General features: G+C 33.9%; 1 protein-coding gene across 1 annotated transcript; it reads left to right on the forward strand.

Annotated features, from left to right (window-relative positions):
• The first annotated feature begins 6,674 nt into the window (after window positions 1-6,674).
• Window positions 6,675-12,683, forward strand: LOC146745524 (uncharacterized). Its single transcript, XM_085499540.1, has 2 exons — window positions 6,675-6,742; window positions 9,998-12,683. Exon 2 carries the CDS (start codon window positions 10,005-10,007, stop codon window positions 11,436-11,438), a length of 1,434 nt encoding a protein of 477 aa, XP_085355666.1. The 5' UTR covers window positions 6,675-6,742; window positions 9,998-10,004; the 3' UTR covers window positions 11,439-12,683.
• The last annotated feature ends 4,532 nt before the right edge of the window (window positions 12,684-17,215 follow it).

Here is a 17,215-nt window from a genome sequence, read left to right on the forward strand (position 1 = left end):
AAGCGGGCCCGCGAGGGAGGCAAATAGACCCCTTTAAAATTATAATGTCTGCCATAGACCCCCAGGAATAAACTCACAGGGTTGCTGCGCCCGCTGTAGACCCCTCTTGCAACAACCAATCCCATACACCGTCATAGACCATAGCTTGTTTGAGTTGATCACACCCACTTGAATGAAACAAAAAAAAACGGTAGAGAATGCTCGCAATAGGAGTAGGATTTTCTCAATATATGTCTGCAATAGGGTGTGTTTTTTTCTTCAATATGTCTGCTCTAGAGGGTACTAAATTTACAGTGCGTTGCAACAGGGGGTATGGTTTGGAAATGTGCTGCCAGCCCTAGGGGCCTATTATTTTTTTTAGCAAGAATGCACATGGTGTAAGGTTTTAATATTGAGTAACCCCCCCCCCCGGGTGAATTGCTTGAACACCTACATCTGTACCATATCAGGTATGCGTAGATTTATGTGTTGAACCCTTGTACACTTTCCTCCACTTTTTTTTTTCTTGATTCCATTTTGGATCGTTTTCAGGCATTGCTATTAACGAGTACGACATCGCAACCCTATAATAATAACTTTAAGATAATAATAACGTTATTACTCAACAATTACCATCTGTGGATAATGTAAGGTAAGAAGAATACTACAATAAAGAAAAAAATACATTAATAATACTATAAAGAAAAGATTACAAAAGAAAAACAATACTGGTGAAAAATCAAATCATGTTCCTTTTTGTGTATTGTTTGTTTAAGGTATTTAACTAGAGGAAAACTGTTGTTGCATATGTTAATAACATTGTTTATTCTATTCTGTTTATTTATTATGTTGCATTCTATAAACAACAATTTTCTTTCTTTTTCATAGCGCTCATAGTCTAAAATAACGTGGATTTCATTTCCCACTTTTAAATCATCACATTTTTTACATATTCTTTTTTTCTTCCACTTTTGGCTTCCTTCTTCGTCCTAATTCAATTTCTAGATTACGGTCACTTATTCTGAATTTTGTTAATAATCTTCTCATGCTGAAGTCCTTTATCTCCTCTAGGTATTTTTCAGTTTTAAATATTGTTTTGAATAAACTGTATGTTCGTAATTTATTTCCCTCATTTTGATTGTTACTACAATTAACTATTTGATTTTTCCAGGTCTGTTTATATTATTTGATAGTTTACTTTCGATATTTTTTGAAAACCGATTGATGTTTTTTTTTAACTCGTATTCACCTTTAGTTTTAATAAAGATATGATCAATCTTCTTTTTCCAGTTTGTATTGTTTGTAATGTTTTTTTAATGTATCTTGTTGTAAATGATTCACTGGCAGTGTGTTTAGTCTATACCAGTATTTGATTTGAGCTTTTTCTGCTTTGATCCTTATTGGGAGTCTACCAACCCTGAATACCTCTGATTGGGGCTACTTTACTTACACCTAATATAAAACAATAAAAGTAATTACAAATTTGTTCTAAGCTGTTATTGTCCTTTATTTCATGGGTTCAAATTTCCGATCCATACATTAAGATTGGAGATATTAACTAATCAAATATTTGTAGACTCGGTGATACTGACATATTTTTCTGATTTAGGATTGTCTGTCGTATAGTAAATAATGCTTTCATTGCTTTTTTTTGAGCATCACACGGTTTAGCTTAAATTTGCCATTTGGAGTAAATATTTTTCTTACGTAGCCATATTCTCTAACTGCTGTAACTTCTTGATTGTTATTAAATTTTGGGTTTACATTTTTTTATCAACCTGTTACTTGTGTTAAAATCCACTGTATTTGTCTTTTTTATATTTACAGTCATGCACCATTTTTCACAGTATTGATTTAGTTTATTCATGCAGTTTTGAAGACCTTCCATACTCTCCGATATAATGGGGTTCATTTTGACACCCATTTCAAATTATTTGATTCAATTATATCTCCTATTCTGTGTTACGGATCTGAAATATGGGGATTTCAATACTACGACCAAGTTGAAAAAGTACATAGGAAATGGTGCAGGAGACTTCTTGGGCTCCCTCAAGGTACTGCCAAAGAAGCTATAGTTGGAGAATGTGGGCGACTTCCAATCTTTGTTTCCACACGTTGTATTAAGTATTGGCTTAGACTCTTAGAACTCCCCCCGACGAGAATTCCCAGGCATGCCTATTCAATGTTGCGTAATCTCAATGACTTTTAGCAAAGTATGCGAATCAATCGTTAATAAGCAATTAATTACATATCTTGAGAAAAAATCCATACTCATTGATACTCAATTTGGCTTCCGTAAAAAACACAGTACAAAACTTGCCTTGGCTGACTTGGTGTCCGACATAGCTGACAATCTGGACCTCGGCCATATCACCTTTGGTATTTTTATCGATCTCAAAAAAGCCTTTGACACCATTAATCATGAAATACTGTGCTGCAAAGTAGAACACTATGGTATTAGAGGTCTTCCTCTATTATGGTTTAAAAACTACTTTTGTAATCGCCAACAATTTGTATGTATTGAAAACACTTCATCTTTGCCACGACCTATTACCTGCGGGTTTCCGCAAGGGTCGATTCTAGGCCCAATCTCACTTTTAATATATATTAATGATATAGCCAACTCTACCAATTCCTTTCATTTTCGACTCTTTGCAGATGATACTAACCTATTTAAATTTATTCAAAACAATAAAATCAATCTCTCAGAAATTGATAATGATTTTCAAAGGGTTCGTGAATGGTGCAGTGCTAACAAACTTACTATTAATTCTGAAAAAAACAATTACATGATAATTAAAACACCACAACGATCGGTCACTACTGAGGGCAGCCTGGAAATTAACGGGTCACCGATAGAGGGCGTATATGTTGTCAATTACCTTGGTGTCTCCATTGACCAGAATATGTCATGGAAAGCCCACATTGATAAAATTTGCAAAGTTATCGCACCAAAAATTGGATTAATTTCACAACTACGTCATTTTGTACCTAGGAATATCCTAATTCTCTTATACAATTCCTTAATTCTACCACACATTACATATTGCCTGGAAATCTGGGGTAATACATATGCTACTCTACTGCAACCAATATATCTCTTACAGAAAAAAATAGTACGCCTCATCACTTTCTCTGATTCGTATTCCCATGCTGCTCCTCTTTTCAAAAAAATAAGAATACTAGACATTTTTTCACTCTGCAAGTTACAAACCAGTTTATTTGTCTTTGATCTCAGCAATAAATATTTTGTACATGATATTTACAACTATTTGGATCCTTTGTCCCATAATTATCAAACCCGTTTAGCATGTAGCTTGAACTACTATACTCCAAAACTGAATCTTACACTCAACCAACACAGTTTTAAATACTCTGCAACAAAACATTGGAACTCTTTGCCTGATGCATTTAAAACCATCACTAGGAGACATATATTCAAAGCAAAATTAAAAAACTATCTCTTAAAAATTTGATTTGTAATATTTTTTCTCTTTCTCTCTTTATTTGGAGATTTGTGTGATTAAACTATGAAATTACATATACAGGGGTTACGGACTCGACTAGTTCTGATGAACTATATCTGTAATCCCCACCAAAAAAAAAGAAAAGTTATCTAAGTAGAATTCGTTATTTATTTATTTATTTATTTATTTATTTATTTATTTATTTATTTATTTATTTATTTATTTATTTATTTATTTATTTATTTATTTATTTATTTATTTATTTATTTATTTATTTATTTATTTATTTATTTATTTATTTATTTATTTATTTATTTATTTATTTATTTATTTATTTATATGTATTTACTACCTGTGCAACTTTTACCTTTACCGTTGTTTTTTTCTTGTTTTTTTTTGGTGAAATAAATTTCATTCATTTCATTCATTCATTTTTTTTTCTGAATTTGTACTGCGAGTCTCCGACACATTGACCGTCCAGTGTTGAGCCGTATGTGGTGGTGTATAGCGTTTCTGTGTAATTTTATTGTAATTTGTATTTATGTATTTGTAAAATAACGCATGATCAGTTGTTGGTTACGGTAGCGGTAGCGTGGCCGGCCGGGTAATTATTGAATTCGTACAGATTAATTTGGTTCGCAATGTGGGAAGAACTTAGTACTGCTAATTAATGTGCAGTTCTTTTGGCAATTATTTCTCAAGCCAGACGGCTGTAGAGTGTGAGAGTACAATTGTAGTTAAGTGAACAATATGCATATTGAATCCATAATTCAGAAATACAACCATTATGTATGTTAATTTTGTTTCTTGCTTTATGTATATAAATATGATATAATGTACCACGGTGTGCTTATTGTGTGCGAGTGCTCGAACGTGACTTTCGTGTATGAACAATAATAACTCCTTGAACCTGTGACAATATTGACATCAAATGTCCAACCGTGACTTGTCGATCCAGAGAACAGTGATTTGCTATCATATGGAGCCGTCGTGTTGGAAATAATGATGAAATTTGAATGAGTAAAAATATAGACTTTCACCGTACCCGAGGGCGATAATTCTAACGATACTACTGGTGACATGCGTTAGATACTGGAAGTCACGGGGGTACATTGCTTCCCGAGTTTGGGACGTTTTCCGTTGGCTAAAACGCTGCTGTTTTGCTTTTTAGCGTGAAAATTATAGACAATGTTGGGTTTACTTTTTATTTAATTCCTAAATGGCACTTTGAATAAACGCCATAAACAATGATTGTGTGGGTTAGTTCGCCTTGTATATGTGACTTTATTCAGAGATCAACATTAAACCAAAGTACGTTGAAGCTATAAAAAACATGTCTCGAGCAATGCCATGTGCTTATTAAATCGCTCTTATCACATTATTAATAAGGTGTTCGAAAACATTCCACTTCACATACCCTTGGAGAAGAGAATCAAGCCAGTAATGTACACTATTTTTAGATAATTTCTTATCAATGCAGAAAAGAACGACCCCGCTGAAATTTTTCGAATTTGATAACGAATGTGTGAAGGAAATGATAAAGGACACGAACGAAACAATCGAATATACGGGGGGGGCAAGGGGATAGCTGGTACAGTTTATTATTCTTTGCGACTTTTTTATTTGGATGTAAATTCTTGTACGTACCGAGAAAAATTACACATTTACGGAATTTATTTTTTCAATTTACGTTGTACGAACTAACATATAATGCAATTACATTGAACGAAAATAACCCTTGCCCCCCCCCCCGTGATACACGAGAAATGAAATATATGAATGAAATAAATAAATGTAGTATTGTAAAATTATATGGAAACAGAATAACGTATAAATACAAGAAATCACAGGTAATATAATTTGAGATATAATTATTGTGTTGTTTTATACATATGACACATTTTTGCCATTATGAACGTAATACCATTACGCTGTGATCCAGGCTAACATTATACAATGTATGTGATGTCATCATATGAGTACATCAATGTATATGATGTCATCATGTTATGAGTACAATAATGTTGGTGATGTCATCATATTATGAGTACAATAATGTATGTCATGTCATCATATGAGTACAATAATGTATGTGATGTCATCATATGAGTACAATAATGTTGGTGATGTCATATGAGTACAATAATGTATGTGATGTCATCATATTATGAGTACAATGATGTATGTGATGTCATCATATTATGAGTACAATAATGTATGTGATGTCATCATATTATGAGTACAATAATGTATGTGATGTCATCATATGTGTACAATAATGTTGGTGATGTCATCATATGAGTACAATAATGTATGTGATGTCATCATATGAGTACAATTATGTATGTGATGTCATCATATTATGAGTACAATTATGTATGTGATGTCATCATATTATGAGTACAATAATGTTTGTGATGTCATCATATTATGAGTACAACAATGAATGTGATATCATCATACTATGAGAACAACAATGTATGTGATGCCATCATATTATGAGTATAATAATGTATGTGATGTCATCATAATATGAGTACAATAAAAAACACGTGTTCACCATCTTATAATTACTGGTTAATATTTACTTTATTTTTCGAAACAGACTAAAACTAAATAAGGCAGGTGCCGAAATACATATCGAATCAATGGTGTGCATCATGGCTACTGAATGTGGTTATATTTTCTCTCAGTTTGATTTAACTGAAAAATTAAATAAACTTTTTACTAAAGATGCCACATGATTATGGGGTCCGCACAGCACGGATAAAGTAAAGCATAAAATACCTACTGCGTCAATTTGTGCTTACAAAGCGAATAAGCCAACAGTGGTATCAGCCTATGCAAGTAGTTACATACAGGAGGCCGTGTTATTACAATACCATGGGAAAACCTTAAAACATGTAGCCTGGCCATCGGAAAATATGCATCTACAATTGAGCGTCTTGCTCGTGTCACGCCGGTGAGATGTTTGACTGATTTGTATTTGGTTTTGCCTGTAATATGACATAGTAACTACTGTGTGCCACATTGAGAATATGCTGTTCAAAAGTGGTTCAGCAAACATGTATTTAGGTCATCGTCAGCAGGAAAGAATGTCAACATTAACATATTCATTGTAAAACTGTGTCACCTTATACCTAGTGTGAAACTATTATTATCAGAATTTGCATATGAATCGTTGCACATTGTAACCGAATACATGTCACGTCTCAACGAACTTAATCGTAATTTATGGATTGCAAGCCAGCCTTCTGATTGTCTCTCACCGAGGTTATTACTTTCTTGCTGTACAAGTAAGTAGAATTCTGCAAGTCGTCACATATTTAGATACAGCTTAGCTCCAGGCACACTGCATTGTATGGAGTGACCATTTTTAAGACACCATTGGTTCTAGACTGTAAGTACATCGAGCAACGCCCGCACGAAACCTACAATGCTGGCACAAGCTTTGCAAATAACCTGGTCTAAAACAGTATTGAGCTTTTTGGTTCAAAGCTTCCTCCGGGCTTTCTGCAATTACCAGTCAAGTATGAAAGAATGTTGCTTGTATGAGGCTTGGTCCAGCATAGTCTTGCCATGATAAAATGGTTTCTGTGTGAAACCTGTTGTCTATCTAAGGCAAATGACATTCATGGCACAACTTTTATTAACATGGGTCATTCCACTGTGATGTAATAGTCATGAAGGTATAGTGGTGTACAACTGGAACAAACAAACATTGGAGTCTGCAGTCACGCGTGAATGAAGAACAAACATAGGTTGAACAGGAGATGCTGAATTGCTCGAGTTACGGACATCGAGTTACGAACATCGAGTTACAAAAATGATTTTTTGAAACCACGCCCACTTTTGTGAAACCACACCCAAATTGTAACTCGGTGTTCAATTAACAGTTAATGAAACTTCGAGTGACGGGCAACATACATTTTGGTTTTCGTTAAACGTCCACATTCAGTAACTCGTACTTAAAATAACAGTTAATGGAACTTCGAGTTAGTAATAATGTTATTGTAAATGTTAGTTTTAGGAGGTTTTTGTACTGCTGCGTGTATAGTACATAATTTATAATGTGTGTAAACAAGTATCTATCTATATGAGTAATGTGTGGAGATGATAATACTGTATATGAAGGAGTAATATGTGGATGTAGTGAGAGAAATGGTGCTACAGTATGTTAAAATAATGACTTCAATGTCAAATAGTATGCCGAGATAATGATATAGTAAATGGAGATAACGTATTTCTATATCAATAGTGACCTATGTGGTATTATAACGTGTTACTATATGAATAGACATTAAGAACCGTGCAGTATTCAAATATTAAATAGGTCACATAATTGTCACATCCATGGCCTTATGTCAGTTGATTGGAATGATCGAATGATTGCATTATTTCAATTAATTTTAACATGTTACACGTTTTGTTAAACGAGTGAACAAATTGCCATATATAATAATATATATTTGTGTCACATCACAATCACTTTAAAATGACAAGACCTAAAATGTAATAATCCACAGTATAAACGTTAACGCGTAAACACACAGTTAATTAGCTCATACGGTAAAATGACTAAATTTCACTGGGTTTAAATTTCGCTGATTTACCATTTCAGGCATACTCAGTGGGTTTTAAATTCACGGTTTTATCATTTAGATAATGTGTTATATGCTAAATTTTACATATTCACTGGGTTTTAATTTAGCGCATTTTCCAGTCAGCGAAATAAAACCCAGTGAATAATTAATCCTTTTACAGTAGTTAGCAGATACGTGTCGTAGATAATACTAATACATGGCGTAACTCTTATTAAACATTTCTACGTACACATGAAACCAGGTGATGAAAAAAAAATTATATCTGTACACGTACTCCAAATTTCATTTCTTGTATTTAAATTATTCCAAATGTTAATTAAATATTTTGCATGCCCGAGATTAAAACAAATTTTCTTCACAAATTATCTTACCACAGTATTGAAAACCATTCATTGACAATAAACAATTTCATTTGATCCCGGATTCATTACTACCAAAGTAAGTTTAGAGCATATTGTTTTCGTTATTTTTTTTTATTTTTGTTAACCTAAAATTGGCACACTATTAATAAAAGTTGAGCAAAAAGTGGTCATTTTGTTATAGCATCATTAACATATATGCTACCTCACGACAAGATCACATGACCTTTTCCGTTTTACTTGAAACATAAACTCCTTTTTTTCCTCAGAACCACTAAACATATTCAACTTGGATTGTATTATCTATACAGTACATTAATTTGAAATGTTTAACAATTGATCATGTTGTTTGTCCGTCATCTTGAATTATATCTGTAATAAGAACGAGCTATTTTATCACCATTTTTCTTTGCTAAGAAACTTGAAACTTATGTTACAGCATCTATTCAGTAAGCAGACCAACATAAGTATATAAGACCAATAGTAACAGTTTACATTAGGTTACATGATTTATCGGATATTTTGGATTTGCTTAAAATCTATTTCTCAGGAAGTACACATTGGTGTATATTATGTACCTGCCATATTAAGGCAAATCAGAAGTTTTATTTTACTGGGGGTGCAGCCACAAAAGTTATATAAAAAATTAACGGTCACATGACTTTTGCCGCCATCTCCAAAAAGCGGACACAAAATCTTGACCATCGTTTTGTTCAGAAAAAACAAATCATAGTGATCAAAGATTTGGTTGATTTATATATAGCAATGATCGTTCTATGCCAGGCTACTATTTGTCATATTTCAGTATGGCGATACTTGGGAAGAAAACTGAACATTTATCCAATCAACACTGCAGTCATCCTCGCCAGTCATCGTCTAACTCTACACAGCACGCCCTGTTTAGCAATTCCAGGGTTATTGTTCAATGTATTTCCCAATCAAATTGCTCGGTATAAATGTGTCGCGGACAAAATAGCAATTTTGCCGTACAATATTTTCTAACTAACATTACAATCATTTGTACACGCTCTTATGCTCACAGTAATATAGATTTTCAACTGCATGCCACGCGTTGAAAACAAAGGAACTGTATTTACAAAAGTTCTCTGGCATGTGAACAAAGAACTGATCAGACTTTATTATTAGGCATTAGATGGATTTCAATAATTTGCATAGACCGAATCATACCAGAGTATAATGCTACACGTCAAAGATGGAACACATAGAACTACCAGCTATCGCTTTCAGTACCAAATATGAACTATGACAGGATCAAATACTAGTCTTCATATATAGTACGATGTTTTGTTCAGTAAATAGCCACATACGATGGCCAGTTATGACCAGTTGTCACATGCTACGCCAACTGCGATTGGTTGCATGCAATCACACCTATGAATTTCACCGAGGTCAAATACGCAGCATCTTGGTAGAATCCCCCATGGGTCCGTTTGGAGTATGTTTACATCAAGCGAGCGAAACCGTTCCAATCGAGCGATGCACTACAGCACAATATGTTTATACATGCGGGGAAAACTTCTTGTAAAACATTTCACCTCTAATATAGTATTGTATATTTTCTACTTAGGAACATAATGGATAAGAAATCAGCATTTAAGAAGTTGTCAGCGATTTCTGTAGGTTGTATCTGTATCTGTGTTCTACTCATTATCTTTACTGACGTTGCTTATAATGTTCCAAAAGCCAACAATATAGCCACAATGCCACAGCCTGTGATTCAACAAACCCCGGTGAGAAACCATTCTATTAATGTCAAAGAACTACCCCTTCGATTGTGTGAACTCAACAGGTATATTGCATCTTGGAAAAGAAATATTGCCATTCAAGTTCAAGATGAGATGATATATAGAGCATTGAAACATTTGACTTCCACTGACAATCTGAAACGGATTTTTACAGATGTTCTGAAGACAAATAGAACAGTGCACATTGGCATAGTTGGGGGGTCAATTTCTGCTAGAAAATTCAGCTATGGTAATGTACTCTCTGAAGGTCTACATAAATTGTTGGGTGTTCCAGTAAAACTTCACAATGCTGCAATCGGTGCCACAGACAGTAGATATTACGTATATTGCATAAATACCCATTTGAATACAAGCATGATGGATATCATACTTTGGGAATTTGCGGTGAATGATTTTATAAAACATGTGAAACCTTATGCGCAAGAAGAATTGACTCCTGTTGTGCTGGATTTTCCTAACTCTCTCCAGTTAATATACGTGAATTTTGTTCATGGGGCACAGATGCGTTCTAAGTCACCATGCATAAATAATGAAAATGTATCCAGTACGCCACTGAGTCTGTACTATAACATACCATCAATAAGTATGCCAGATGCATTGTGTCCAACAATCATGCAAGGAAACATTTCTCAACTCGTCGAAAGCAAGAGTGATGCACACCCAAATAAAGATGTTCATATACTGATGGGTATTTTTCTACTCCATTTCTGTGAAGAGGTTTTTGTAAACTTGACCAAGTCACATTTATCTTCTTCCGATTTACCGTTGAATGGTCACTCTGATTTACATAATTTGCCAAAAGCACTCTTCAATGAAACTATTATCTATCGCCCCAAGTGTTGGTCATCTCTTCGCAGTAATGAGAACACGTCTGCTACTTTAGAACCAACCAATGTCCACGGTTGGAAACGTGTTGACCTAGAAGGGAAAACAGCTGGACGTACTGATAATAAAGTCGCCTGGGAGTCGAATTCCATATACAGTAATATTACATTCAGTATCACAGTCAATCCTTATCAAAACCTAAAGTGTTCTACTGCCATAGGAATTATGGGATGTCCAAATTGTGGGAAAGTGGCTGCTTATATAGATTTCAAAAACGAATCTGAGATTATAGTCGATGGTAAATGGAATTGGAAAGTAACTTTGACATTTAAAATTGCAGAAAATATAAGATCTGGTCCACATAATTTGACATTGATAATGAAGGAGGCGAAGAAGTATTTTCGTATAATTGCTATTATGACGTCATACCACGTTTGAGTGAGTATGAATATTGTTAGGTTCATCATTTTCGAAAAGAAAACCACTTTTAATGGCTCGAAATTTATAATGATTATGTTAAATAAAAAAGAGTCGCATGCAAAATTGTATTTTTTTATCTTTTGCATTAAATTTGTTCAGAAAGATAGAATTTGCTCCCCATCATTTCGGACCAAACGGTAAGATTGTTTACCCGCCAAAAACTAATCTACGGTTGAATCTTCACTCAGCTGTATGCTTTGGAGTAGGGGCTACCATGCTAACAAACATACTATTTTAGCCATAACTTGCTTTTTTCTTTCAGGTTTGTAACTTTCGGATCCATAATTGTATTCCGCCTGAAATTCTTAGAAAAGGGGAATGTATTGTACAATTATATTAATATTAATATTAATTAAACCATACCTTCTCTTTTACTACGCAAACTTGACTTAATATCGAATAAATATTAATATGAATAATGAAAATGATGAGGGTCGTCACAATGTAGGTCCTGTCGTCACAAGTCAGTGTAAAGTGAAATTGAAATCGTCATAATTCTGGTACTAGAAAACATATATGAATTAGTGTCCATGGCAACCACATTTCAGACTCAATCCATATTTTTAAAAATGAGTTTAGAACAAAATAAATATAAATGAATATTTACAATTCAGACTTCAGTAAATAATTACGGTATGCATTATAACTCATTGAATTTAAAAACTAGTAATTTTGAACAAATGTCAAAATGATGAAATGGAATAAAACAAATAATTCTGTAACAGTGTTCTTATAAATGAATCTATATACAGTATTTAATTATTGCCAAACTATGTTACCACGAAATAATTAAAAGTAACATTTTGTCTGTTTAGTTTTATTTTATAATATTTCCTTCACTGAGAGAAGCCAAACAAATTATTGAGTAGTTTTGTTTGAACTATACAGTATTATTAATATACAGGATTCATTTATCCAAAAGCAAAAAATTTGAAAAACACTGAAAAGTTGTGCTATGTTAACTGTCACATGAGATTGCCTCTGTTATTATTGCTGTTAAATACCATTGATCTTATATTCATAAAGAATACACAAAGTGACGAACTAAATGTTTAACAACTATGACAGTGATTGATTATCTCAACAGGCTTATAATTGTTACTTTAAATGTATTTTTGAGTTGATGATCAACACGCGATATATGTACTGATTTATCTTGTGAAAATTGATTTTACATTCAATAAATTTTATTTGGCAGAGCGATTATGTTTTTATTGTTTGTTCATTATGTGTGTCTCTGTACCTGAGATGAATAATTGTGACATGAATTTAAATCTGATTTTCTATTAGATGACTGCATCACAGGCTGCCCCAATTCGTGAAACGAATTTATTCGGTTGCAATGCAAGTTGATTCACATGCAAATAATATTTGAATAATTAATTAATTAGTTATCTTAAAAATTCAGTTATCTTAAAAAAAGGACCACACGTGTAAACAGCAACACATAAATATACTAGTAGTACAGTAACAGTTGTAGTTAAAAATTACTAGCTGAAGTGTCAGTCGAATAAACTGAAGGTTCCGGGAGTCTCACATCATAAGAAGCAAAAATATGTTCGTTTCACCGAAATAGGAAAAAGGATTTTAAAGTAATGCGCAATTTAATTTGATTTAATAATTAGACAACGTTCAAATTACGGAAACGAAGCTTTGGACACCGCAGCCTTATAGCAGAATAGTAGTGATATGTACCCATTACGTGTTTGTGTACTTATACATCAATGACTGTCTCCTTCATCACAATATACCTGTCGGAAAAATTACAAATAAACTTACGTATTTCTGGGGTCATTGGGGTTTTGTTTTTTGTTAATATTCAGAAGTCAATTTGCACAACCCACTTGCACCCTGACGTTTCCTTGAATTAAGCATCTACAAAAAAGAAAGTTAATTTCTTATCATTTACCCAAATTAACACGGATTTCGTGACGATTTTGTGAAACAAGCGTCATAGCTAGAAATAATACTAGTAATACTGTATGCTATTATATCTAAATATTCACAGGCCTATTAAAACTATAAACAGCATTTCCAGCGAAGCATTAGCCCTATTATATAAAGAGTACCCCTCCACCCCCAAATGGAGCTAGTTAGAGTTTTGACCTATAGCTTTTTCGGCTCAGCCTAATATAATGTATTTACCTCAGAACGAACTCAATTCAGGCCACAGTCAGCTGGCGCACACGGAAGTGTAAAATTAATATGATATGACATGGGTACATACTACATAAAACTAAATAAGAGACAAGTTGTGAAACGCGTTTTGAGATTCCTACAAATATGGGAAAAAATACGTTGGGGTTATATTAAGCCAACCGCTAACAAAATTCTACCAAATTCATAGTTTTCGTGTGGATAAATCCTTTGCACACGAACACCTAATTACACGAAAAACATAGAACACTTTCCCGGGGTATTTGAAACCGAAATTTCATCCAACTGTAAGGCAGTTGCTGATTGGCCACTGAGTTGAAATGACAATTTTTGGTTTCAAATACCCCATGAAAGTGTTATATGTTCTTCGTGTAATTAGGTGTTCGTATGCAAGGGAATTTTCCATACACAAAAACGCCTATTTTACGTTAGCAGAAAGTACTGAATTGAAGTTATATACTTACTGTGATTTGTCAACGTAGGTAGATATAATTAAAGGCTTGTGTAAATTCCCGGGTAAATTCAGATTGCACGGGTGACTGAATTTACCTTTCGCGGGTTTAACGTAGACAGCTCGTATCCATAACTTGCTACAATTCGGCTACTCGGTCTTGCGACTCCCGCATTACACTCCTTAAAGACTGAGGAGAGACTAGCAGTAATATTGCGGGATGCGGGCTATTTTTATCTGATGAAGTGCAGGAAAGTTTTGCAAACCATCGTGCAATGCTGGGAAGAAACTACCATTATCGTAAAGGAAGACTTTAATAGGCCTATTGTTAATCAAGAGATTTTCACCTGGGGATTTTCATTCTTGATCATTAAGAGTACAGTACATGTACACAGAACCAAAGGCCTTACACAAAGGCTATATGCTATATGATATAAGCCTAATATTGATACTTGGGTAGGTCTCGAAAGTGGGGGGGGGACATTTGATATTGTGTCCCCCACCCTTCAGAAAGTGGGTGGGACGTGTCCCCCCTATCCCCCCATGATCGACGCCCCTGGTCACAATCAGAAACAGTTGAAACGGCAGTGAGCCAATATAATTGGATTACAAATCTTATGGCTTCACACGCAATAGCACACAGATTACATAGTTCACAGTTGCTCGCGGCATTTGGGGTTTGGAAGAAGGTCACCAGTCCGGGAGGGGCGTGAAATTGTCGGCCCGTGTCCCGTACCTGTGCTCAGTACACGTAATCAGTAACACCATCTTTGTCGTAACGATTAGAGGATTACGACAGAACTTTCCCTCATACCAGACTTTCAATTTTGTCATTTGACTGTTACGCAATAAATAAATAAAATACTTTAAGGTTGTTGAAAGTAAGCCGTTACTTCCTCATTTTGTAGAGACTATGACAGATGAAAACCAAAACCTGTTTTTATGTGACAGTTGCTTCACACAGCTCCTTGACAGATTTGTATTTCAGGCACAATATTTTATTTGAGTGTATAATGTTTCCTCAAAATCATCTATGGCATCGAACCCAGAGTTTCTTGGAACCCAATTCATAATGCATACTGCCATTGAACCAATCACAATATTAAACATTTCACATGTATCAGATAACCCAACCCGTATGCATTTTAATCAATTATATTTTACCAGTGCGACAATGACATATACAACAATATTAAGGTGGCGAGACTATTATTTGTGTTGAAAATTACGATTTTTACATTTATTTATTAATTGATGAAATGCACTATAAACTTTCATATGATAAAGTCAACATAACATAGAATGTCATGTAAGTTGGTTGCAATGTTGATTTTCTGAAGGGAAGCAAGGCAGCCTCAGTAGTGTTTTCCAAAATCAACAACACAGGTTTAATCTGTGTGCCTATGAGTTTCAAAGATAAACTCAAGACAAAGCAATCTTAGGATGTGTTATCAGTAGCTTTCTGACACACAATGAGTGTTTCCAAACACTTGAGTGGTTTGTCTTCACCCCTGTTTGTTTCACATATTAGTCATTTGCATATGAATGTGTCAGACACAAGGTCACACAGCCACTGAAAAAAATCATTGATTTTGGTGTTCTTATCTGCCGGTTTTATCGAATTGTAGCTATCCCATTTCGTTATTTTTTTTGGTTTCCAATAGCCTTACACATTTGGATGCCCCTACACATGTTAAAACAGACCTTGAAGTGGAAACAAATCGATTGTGCCGATAAACAAGCTTGAAAATCTTTGCTGTGACTTCATGGACGTTTTCTAGGAGTTAATTTTTTTCAAAATACAAGGTCTTTAACAAAAAATAACGTATACTTATTGTGGTCGGATTAACACCAAATTTTCACAGCTTTAAGGTGACAATGAGAGGAACTTGAATGTGTCCAGACAAACTATTTCGTGGATTATTTTCAGCACACTACTTTTTAAAACGCATTGCTTGAATAAACCTGACAAGACACAATCAATTTACCAGACTATTGAACAACTAGGAAAAGTGAAAACAAACTTCTTATCACCAGCAGAAATGCGTAATTATTTTTTTTACAGAAAAAGTAATTTTTTACCTTTGCGTTACTCACGCATCGTAGAATGCAGATACGGGCATGAAAAACACACTTTTGAAAAGCTTGAAGTCTGGCGATTCCAAAAATATATACTTTCCTTGATCTTTTTGTAGTCATTTAGTCACAATTAGAAGATGAAAACAAGTAATAAAATAATTGAATATTTCAAGCCATCAACCAATCTCCTAAATAAATAAATAAATAAATAAATAAATAAATAAATAAATAAATAAATAAATAAATAAATAAATAAATAAATAAATAAATAAATAAATAAATAAATAAATAAATAAATAAACAAATCAATCAATCAATCAATCAATCAAATGTTATTTATGAACAGTTTCTCACAGTAAGCACATGATGGCGCACTTAAATAAACTTATTTCGAATATGAACAAAATGGGTGATGGAATCCGCACTTTTAGATTTCAAATAAAGTATATATGCTGTTTCCTACACACTCAACTGTTATTCACTTTCGTGGAATACCATAAACATATACGTCGGTGCAGACATTTTTATCTTCCATTAAACATCCAGTGATAAAACTAAAGTTGGCAGACTTTAAATATCCCACTATAGTTTAATTTATTTAAAACTCAATAATTAGACAGATTTTATAAAATTAATTAATATAAAATGTCGTAACAAAATGCAAACACGCTAGCAATAATAAGTCACGAATCCCATGTGCGTTCTTTTCTGAACTCGTTTGGCCGTCATTTACCACACATTGTGTATGGATTCCGTATATCAAATCCCATTGTACTCCAGTTGTATTAGTTTGACGAAGGATTATTTTGTATTTCAATTGATTCCATATAAGTAATTAGTATCTGAAAATAGCAGGAATTCCAGCATCAAAGAGTGAGAAAAGTAACATCTGTTATAATTGGACGGCTGAGGGCGCCCACAATAAGGTCAAACAAAAACAGTAACCAGTAACCAAGATCACCTTTCACATTGGTGATTACTACGGAGTGTGCACAGTTCCGTGCGATTCTTGAAACAACCGTCTAATCACGATATGTACACGTAGTCT

This window comes from Saccoglossus kowalevskii, chromosome 5 (assembly GCF_978046115.1).
Source record: "Saccoglossus kowalevskii chromosome 5, keSacKowa6.1, whole genome shotgun sequence".
In the NCBI taxonomy this organism is placed as follows: domain Eukaryota; kingdom Metazoa; phylum Hemichordata; class Enteropneusta; family Harrimaniidae; genus Saccoglossus; species Saccoglossus kowalevskii.